This window comes from Myotis daubentonii, chromosome 5 (assembly GCF_963259705.1).
Source record: "Myotis daubentonii chromosome 5, mMyoDau2.1, whole genome shotgun sequence".
NCBI lineage: Eukaryota > Metazoa > Chordata > Mammalia > Chiroptera > Vespertilionidae > Myotis > Myotis daubentonii.
The window spans coordinates 95,309,661-95,319,248 of NC_081844.1; the positions used below are offsets into that span (position 1 = coordinate 95,309,661).

At 43.5% G+C, this 9,588-nt stretch overlaps 1 protein-coding gene across 3 annotated transcripts in view; it reads right to left on the reverse strand.

Annotated features, from left to right (window-relative positions):
- The window catches only part of LOC132235900 (T-cell immunoglobulin and mucin domain-containing protein 4-like), a 35,751-nt gene extending 28,238 nt beyond the window's left edge, over positions 1-7,513 (reverse strand). For all 3 annotated transcript variants that reach the window (XM_059699031.1, XM_059699030.1, XM_059699029.1), the window contains exons 1-2: positions 7,397-7,513; positions 2,295-2,636 (exon numbers count right to left, since the gene is read on the reverse strand). In XM_059699031.1, the coding sequence (XP_059555014.1) occupies positions 2,295-2,636; positions 7,397-7,454 (400 nt within the window). In that variant the 5' untranslated portion in view covers positions 7,455-7,513. The remainder of the gene's footprint in view (positions 1-2,294; positions 2,637-7,396) is intronic.
- Between the last annotated feature and the right edge of the window lie 2,075 nt (positions 7,514-9,588).

The window sequence follows — 9,588 nt, forward strand, 5'->3', positions numbered from 1 at the left end:
GTCCCCTGCTTAAAACTTTTTACTGGGTCCTCCTTGCCTGTAAGCTAAAAAGCCTAGCCCACAATCTTGACCGCAAGGCTCCATGGGATCTGGCCCTGTCTTTCCTTCCAATCTCATGTCTCTACTTCACTATCCATCTTTCCCCAGCCCATTGGCCTTTCTTCAGTTCTTTGAACATATTAGTGGCCTTCTGGCTGGAAGAACTTTATACTTGCTGCTTCCTTGTCTCTCTCTTTAGCCTTCTTTCTCAGCTAGATGGACACTTCTGCAAAGAGGTCATCTGTGTTATGTAATAACAATTTTTTTGCACTCTCATACTTTACCTCATAGTATTTATCCCATTTCATAATTGTACATTATTTGATGATTATTATTTAATGTCTTCTTCTCCAACTAGCTGGTAAGCTCCATGAGGGAAAATCTGGTTCTCTGGTACAAATCTAATACCTATTATGGTGTCAAGCACATAGTAGGTGTTCCATAAATATCCATGAGTAAATGAATGACTGATCAAAAGTGAGCTAAATATAAAATTTCAGTCAAGCAAAATGAATAAACTCTGGAGATCTGCACAACATTGTGCCTATAGTTAACTCACATTAGGTGTTCTTTTCACAATAAAAGAAAATTAAAATATAAAAACAATGAGTCAAAAGTATGGTGAGGTACAATCTCTTTTGGATATTAAAGATTGGTTCGTGCCAGCACCACTCACCCGCTAAACGTTTGAATTTGGGTTCATTAGCTACAATTATTCTCCAGATACCACCTTACCAAATATGCCAAATGTCCATGAACTCGAATGGACTGAAAGACATCACTAGTTTCAAGAGAACATAGAAATGACCCCACAGAGTTTGGAGGTCAAACAAGTATTTTATAAAATAATAGCTGGTATACCAACATGGAAAAGAGTAGACTCGGATTGGCATCATTTAATTCAATAAATCAGAATAGTTATTTTGAGAGAAAAAATATGCTAATGTATACGAAAATTCTCCAATTAGAAGCATCCACATTAGTTGTTCTCAAATTTTAAAGTGTATTAGAATAAACTAACAAACAAAATAGAACAGACTCATAGATACAGAGAACAAACAGACAGCTGTCAGGGGGTTGGAGGACTGAGTGAAAAAGGTGACAGGGTTAAGCAAACAAAAACAAACAAAACAAAAAAACTGAGAGACAGACACCAGTATGGGGATTATTGGGTTGGGGGGGGGGGGGCGGGCGGGGAGCGAAGAGGGTGGGGGAAGTGCAAGAGAGTGCAAAAGGGATAAATGGAGATGGAAGGAGACTTGACTTGGGATAGTGGACACACAATACAATATACAGATGATGCATTATACAATTGTATACTTGAATCCTATATAATTTATTAACCAATGTCACCCTAATAAATTCAATAAATATTAAAAAACAATAAAATAAAGTACATTAGAGTCACCTAAGAAGCTTGTTAAGCATATTAATATCCAGACCCTGCCTTCGAAGATGCCCTTCCAGTTAGGAATGTAGCCCCAGATTCCTCCATCATTGATGAAAGCTGAACACAGGGCTTACTTTACAAGGCTCCATTCCAAACAAGCAGAAAAGGTCGTTATTGTTAGCATCATTTAGCCATAGACTGCCCTCCATGCAGCTCAAATCTTTTGTTTATTTGTTTGTTTTTATTAATCCTCACTGGAGGATATTTTTTCCATTGATTTTTAGAGAGTGGAAGGGAGGGGCAAGGAGGAGAGAGAGAGAAACATCAATGTGAGAGAACCACATCAATTGTTTGCCTCCCTTGCAGCTCAAAGCTTTAGGAGTTCCACCTTATTCCAAATTTCACCAAAAGCAAGATAGTAACAGAAGGAAAAACATGCCTTAAAATGGCCCTGAGAGTCCCCGCATCATATGCCCTTTTTTGCTGCCAGAAGCTGCAACCTACTGGCTGATGGGCTGAAGATGACCACAGACATACTTTATTTAGCTTACACAGTATGTATTTTTCTAAATGTTGAAATCTTTGCCAACATGCAAAAATCAGTATACCTCACATAAAAACTGAGAGATCTGTGAACAGTGGGCAACAATCCCAAAGGTAAAAAGCAGCTGCCTTCTTCAGATTTGGCCCCCCGGGCATTTGGCGCACATCGTGGCTCCTCTTAGTCGGAGCAACACTTCTGAGATGTAACCCGTCCACTCGTGGCTTAAGGCGCTAACGCTTCTCTCCCTGCCCCCACTAAACCCATCACCCATTAGCCGCCAAATCTCTCCTTCCACAGGCACCAGCCCCTTCCTGTGCTCACCTCTCGTTAGCCTCAGGACAATGTTCTTCTTGACATCATTGAACCAGCCGGGCACCTCTATGCGGCAGCAGTACACAGCGCTGTCACCTTCGTTGGTGTTGAAGATGGTCAAAGAGACGTCACCTCTCCAGATACTCCCCAGAAGCTGGTATTTTGCCGACTTCCGGGAGAGCACCCTCCTCTGATCGGTGTGGAGAAGTTCCTCGTTGCATTTGGATTTGGGACACGAGCCTTTGCCCCAGCACATGCTGTGGCTGCCCTGAGACCACGATGCATACGTGCAGGGCAAAGTCACCGACTGGCCCACGTATCCTGTCACGACAGTCTGCGCTGCAGCTGGTGCTGTGAGGAGGGATGAGAAAACCAGGTCGTGTGGTACTGATGTATCTCAGACATGATCGTGGTTGTGCAAACAGATGCTTCCAGGAAGATGCACAGGGGGGTAGTATATGTGTTTCTTTAGCCTAAATTCTGATGTGTGCTTCACCAGAGCTGAGCTCCTAACTCCACATCCTTCCTTCCCCCAAGTGGAGACAGCTGACCCACCTGAGTGTCAAACCAGCCGTGGGCAAACTACGGCCCGCGGGCCGGATCCAGCCTGTTCGAAATGAATAAAACTATTGAAATAAAAGACCGTACCCTTTTATGTAATGATGTTTACTTTGAATTTATATTAGTTCACACAAACACTCCATCCATGCTTTTGTTCCGGCCCTCCGGTCCAGTTTAAGAACCCATTGTGGCCCTCGAGTCAAAAAGTTTGCCCACCCCTGGAAACTCATTTCCACAGCAAGACCTTTTGCTGATGTTTCTCTCTCTCTCCTCCCCCCTCCCTTCCACTCTGATCTTGAGTACCCTAAGATAAACCAATAGACTCTCCACTGAAAAATCCTGACCCTTTAACTCAATTCCCCTAACTCAGACAAACAGGTCTAAACATAGCACTTTGCCCACTGTATCCCAATGAACAGTGATTATGTTCTATTGACTTGAATATCTCAAATGGGTCTCCCTCTGTCCTCCAACACTGAGAGGGCTATGGCAGGAAGATGGGCTGCCAGACTACATACCATTGCTCTCTCCTTTCAGCACAGGAAATGAAAAAGAATTGCTCTGGACCACTTATTTGTTGTTAGACAATATGAAGTTAGGTGGAGTTTGAGGGTTTTTTAAATGTTAGAACTGAGTGAAGCAGACCACAGGAATTAGAATGGGAGCTGTGGCATACAAAAATGCCAGAGGGTAATATGGGAGGTATCACTACTGTGTGGTGTATCAGTAGGTTTACAGTTGTGAGTATGTGAAACACAGAATTTATTCTTGTATTATTCTTGTAAACCTACTTGTACCCCACTCTAGTTCTAAGATGAAGTGTCCACTTTTCCCAATTTTGGCTGCTCATCAGCATGACCCGGGGAGATTGTTAAAAACAGATATTTTATTGACCAACCCTGAGTCAGAATCTCTGAGGCCAAAGCCCCTGGAAATGGACATCATCAAACTCTTCTGATATCATTGGCCACTCCCCCAGTGTGTGAGGACCTCAGGACAAGCTCTTTGAAGATCACATCCATTTCTGAGAATCTGGGAAACATTCTCACTGATGAGCATCAGTACTTGTTCTAAACGACAGAAAACCTACTGAAGTGAGAGCGAGGCAGCTGAAGCTCCAGACCATCCGATTACATCCCAGGCAACAGGTTCCTGCTTCCTGTTTTCCTCCAGGAACCCCCTTGGCCCATGAGACCCCATGCACTAGCTGTGTTGACCCATTTGGCTAAGTTGTATAAGACATGGCCCACAGGCCCTGACCTGGTGTCAGAAACGTCTAGATATCCCTCTCTAGGGGGAGGTGAGCATCAACCCTAAAAGGCGCCCAGAGAGGAAGCCAAAGGGCGTGCTGCCTGGGCTTTCCACAGTGGACTCCCATGATGAAGGTCATTCCAAATACAGAGCAGCCAGAGCCTTCCCTGCACTCACTGCCTCTTCACTTTGCTGCAGTGAAAATGTTTCACAGACCATAAATGCTGTAGAAGCCCACTCTGCCCACCATCAACCCAGGAAAAAAGGTAAGCAATTCATTATCATCACCCTGTGTCATAACACATAGCAACACAGAACACGTGCGCCGAAAACAAATAACTTCTGAAACATAGGCTTGTTCCTATTTATATTGGGAGAATTAATTTTAAAATAGATGCAAGAATTATTTCTACTGGTGAGTCATCAGTTTACTTTCCCAAGTATTACAGCGTCACAGGAAGTATCCTACTTCTTAAGAACCGACAGAAAAACTAAAAAAGGACATAACAGGCAATTCATAGATGAGGCGATATGAGTAGCTAGTAAATTTCACCTATTTGGCCAAAATTTAGAGTGCTGATAAAAGCAATTTTTAGCCAACAGGGATCTAGGAAAAGATAGCTTACCAGAGTCAACTACACAGAAATAGAGTAAGAATTGGTATAGCCATAGTGTGGGCCAATTTGTCAGTTTCTATTAATACTCAACATGCGCATGTGCATTCTAAACCTTAGCAAGTTTGTGTTTTATTTACCCTAGAAAAACACACATGCACAAGAAAACCTAATAGCAAATGTTTATTGCCGCCTTCACATACATGTGAATGGAATGAACGTATCTATGTGCCTAACGAAACTGGCACATTCATTCCATGGAATCATGCGTAGAAGATTATTAGAATTAGATAGACTTATGCCAGTTGGCATGAAAACTGGGTCTTACGAAAGTATGAAAAGGGAAAATTTTAATATAACACATACAATGTAAAAACCATTAATAAAACAAATAAATAAAACAGTTCACACTGTGTATGTGCATGTGGGGGTGGGGGTATAGATATATGAAGCTAAATGCATAGAAAAGTGTCTGGTGGGATATACCCCCAACTCATTGTGTTGGTCCTCTCCATGACGATTGGAAAGGGATGGGGCCTGGGGGGTGGTCCTCAAAAGGGATTTATAGCTTTATTTTTTTCACCAAGGGTGTTTCTGTATTACTCATCTGATTCAAAATTGATGGTTTTGAAAAAAAGGAAGCAGGCAATTAGGCATTTTGCTGTGGCAGAAAAACACCCATTAGGCGTACATTGTAAACCTCATGGGCCTTTGTGTTCTTGGAGGAAAGCCACAGTAAGCCTAACCTCATTGTCATTGTAAAATAAAGGGGATCATGACTTCCCTCAGAAAGCGTTTCTAAGGTTCACATGAGACGAAATATCAATGCCATATGGAATTAATGAAGTAACCAAACACAGGAGAATTTAGAAATAAGACCAAAAAACCCTGGTTTTTTTTCCAGTTACAAAAGTATCCTGGAGCAGAGGAATTGTTGGTGTCAAATCAATTCCGTTTTTCAGGAGCTACCCAGGATGGTGTGGGGACAACCTGGGTTCTGGTGCCAGTGGTGTCTCCTCCAGCTGGTGACCTGGTGACCTCAGGGAAGGCCCTCCCCCCACCCGGGCCTCAGTTTCACCACCTGCAGCCTGGAGTTTCTGATTCAGCATCTCTGAAGGGCATGTGCAGCTTTGATGGATTCTCGGTGATTCTGAACAGCCATTCTCTTCTAATTTGGCCATTTTAGAAAAGACCCAAATGAAAAAAGGAGAAAGTTTACCAGCTACTGTCTCCTTTAAGCAGGGTTAAAGAAACCCACCCTAGCTCAACCAACAGCTCAGCAACCAGCCAGTAGCTGGCTATGTGGACTTAGACCCCAGCAACTTTCAGCATAACAAAATCAAGTTCCCAAAACACCTCAAGTTCCCAGAACAAGATAAAGACCATTGAAAACATTGATTAAAAGAAGAAGAAGAAGAAAAAAAAAAAGCAGACAGGGGCTGCTTTTATTCCATTAACGGCCACAGTGTATCTGGGGAGATAAGCAGCTCAGTGACCTGTTCTCTGATGTGGGATGGCGGGGGGGGGGGGGGGGGGGGGGGGGGGAGCCGGGGCGGGAGGCACAGCGGAACTCCAGGGAGGACAGGAACTCATAGCAGAAATTCCGGAATCAGCCCTAACCGGTTTGGCTCAGTGGATAAAGCATCGGCCTGTGGACTGAAAGGTCCCAGGTTCTATTCCGGTCAAGGGCATGTACCTTGGTTGTGGGCACATCCCCAGTAGGAGGTGTGCAGGAGGCAGCTGATCCGTGTTTCTCTCTCATCGATGTTTCTAACTCTCTATCCCTCTCCCTTCCTCTCTGTAAAAAAATCAATAAAATATATGAAAAAAAAAAAAAAGAAATTCCTGAATCAGTCCTGAGCGCTCAGGAAAAGCCCACCTTTGGAGGAGACCTGAGGATCCATGGGCTTGCAGAAGAGAGGCAGAGAGAACTGCAGGGCACAGGCTGGACAGGTAAAGGAAACACCTTTGCTGTCCTTGAAAGACTCATTCGCAAACAACTACCAAACTTTTAAAACTGCAAGAGACATTAGATAACTGTCTAGTTCTAGAATCACAGATGGTGAACACTGGTCTGATCCAGGTCCCTCATTTCACACAGGGGAGAGCCAGGGCTTGTTAAACGTGTTCCCAGTGCCAACTGTCAGCGAGCGGACAGGACTCGGGCTCAGCACGAGCATTTGCCCTCTGCCACCAGGATGCACAGGTCTCAGCCCAGGGCGGACCTCTGCATCGTCCAAAACCTGGGAACAATGTGCAAGAAGAAACCGCTCCTTGAAACCTCCTCCCCGGCAAAGTAATCCAACAGGCAAACTAAAACTGACAATAAAGAGAAAAAGAAGAATTACAAGAAGAGCCCTTTCCAGAGCAAATTGCCCTCCATCTGACGGCACTGATAACATCTGCAGAGGACATTTCTTTTCCCCATTTCATCTGACCCCTTATTTCGGTGTTTCTTCTTAAATTGCCATTTCTGATATGAGCACAAATGACCCCACCCTGAAACCCCCAAAGCAGTCTCAGGATAAAACTTTGTATGACAGCAGGAGGAGGGACCACCCAGACAAGAAACCCTGGGGGGGGGAGGGGGGATGAGGTAGGCTTCTGCTCCCTGAAGCCCACCAGCCAAGGAGCCCCATCTCAGGGTGCGGAGCCCCCCTCCTCCATGGCAGGTCAGACACTTACTCAGATAAAGCCACCACAGCTCCCTCAGCAGCCAGAGGATGACAGGCCCTCTGGACATTTTGACTGTCGGCCGACCCCAGGAGTCTGTCTGTCTGTCCGCCCAAACTTCATTTATTATACTCCAGTTAATGCTGACAGGGCGGGACCTTTTTGTTTTCATTTCTCTTTTTTGGCTCAAAACCTTCCCTTTCCCCCATCCTGAATGGGCTTCCTGGATCTGGGATTCATGAAGACATGCACTGAGTACTTTTCTCCTGGACACTGCGGGGGGGGGGGGGGTGCACAAATGGGGGCTGGGGGTGTGATGGCGTGGGCGAACGTGTAGTACATATTCTTTTACCTTAGAAATGCAACTATGGATAACAATGTTTGTATCTAGGAGGGTCACACACTGGAGAAAGACACTAAGCTCGGTTTTCTTCTCTTTCTAAGGTAGGGTCCGTGGACAGGCTGCATGGAATTCACAAACATCCTCGATTTGCATGACTGCATTAAATCATAGTGTTCTTGAGAGAGGGATCACCACAGTTCTAGATATTTCATATCTTTGCCACCTTCTTCTTTTGCATAGGGGAGGTTTGCCGTTGTACAGCCAGGCCTCCCTCGCTCTCAGTCAGTACATCTCAAGTTATGTCATTTCATTCATGGCCATGGTATTTGGCTCAAAGATGGACAAGTGACCCAAAGCCAAGGGTACATAATCTTGGCTTGTTATTAGGACTTTTGAGAGACAGGGACCCTCCCTATTTTCCAATGGTCTTTGAGCTGTGAGGAAATGAGGGTGAATCCAATGTTAGCCATCCCACCAGCAGTAGGTGAAGCCGGAAGACAAGTGGAGAAATAGAGAAGCCTGGGTCTTTGACCTGGTTTGAGCCCCTGAAACAAGGCACAACAATGTACCAATAAATTCTCTATGAGGCTTAAGCCAATTTGTGTTGGGTTTTCTGTCCTTTGGAATTAAAATACCCCAATGTCTTAAACCTAGAAGGACTTCTACATAGTAGCAATTTAGCTGATGACTAAAATTTTCCCCTAAGAGTTTACAACTATTGACTGCCCCAACTACCTGTTTCATGAAGCACCAGCTTCACCCTGAGCTTTCAATTATTTGGCTACCTATTATGCTCTATGGCAATGATTTTCAACGGGTGTGCCACGGCACACAGTATGTCACAAGAATTTTTTAAAAATGCAATACCTGTAAGAGATCAACCAAAGGACTTGCATGCATGCATATAAGCATAACCAATGGACATAAGACACCGGGGGATAGGGGAGGCTAGGGGACTGTCTAGGGCGGGGGGGGGGGGGGGGAATGGACACATATGTAATACCCTTTGTAATACTTTAAGCAATAAAAAAATAAATAAATAAATAAAAAATAAAAACAATTTAAGTAAAAAAAAAAAAAAAAAATGCAATACCTGACTGTTTAGTCAGGGGCATGGACCCCTTTTCCCTTTGATTGCCAAATGAAAAAATGACAACAGCCAACACAACAGCCATCTGGTGTGAGTGAATCAAAATTATATCTATTTTTTGTCAGATCAGCAATAAATATATTTTTTGGTGTGCCTCGGAATTTTAGTAATTAGTTAATGGGTGCCATGAGATGGGAATGATTGAAAATCTCTGCTCTAGGCCTGTGGGATTTCTGCTAGACTCTAGAAATAAAGATAAATAGGCATCCTAACCGTAAGAACCTGACAGTTTTAAATCTTTAAGCAGACGAGGTATTATCAGGCCCCATTTTAAAGATAAGGCCATAGAAGGACAAAGATAAAAGATATTACATAATAGGAAGAAAATTGAATTCAGGTTTTCTGATAAAGAGTTCTTTGCAGTAACCAGTACTTCCTTTCTGGTAAATGGGGTTAAATGTAATCCTGCTTATTCATTTTTATTTGTTCATTTCTTCATCAATTATAGCACAACTATGGCCCATGGATCAAATCTATCTTGGTAAATACAGTTTTATTGCAACACAGCCATGGTAGGTATTTACATATTGTCTATGGCTGCTTTCACACTACAATGGCAGAGTTGTGTAAATGCAAAAGATACTGTATGGTTTTAATAGAAAAAGTTGGCTAACCCCTGAACTATATATTGAGTTCACGCTATGTGACACCGCTCTAAAGCACTGAGACATGAAGAGTCATGAAACTTGAAAAAGAAAGGTGAGTAAAGAA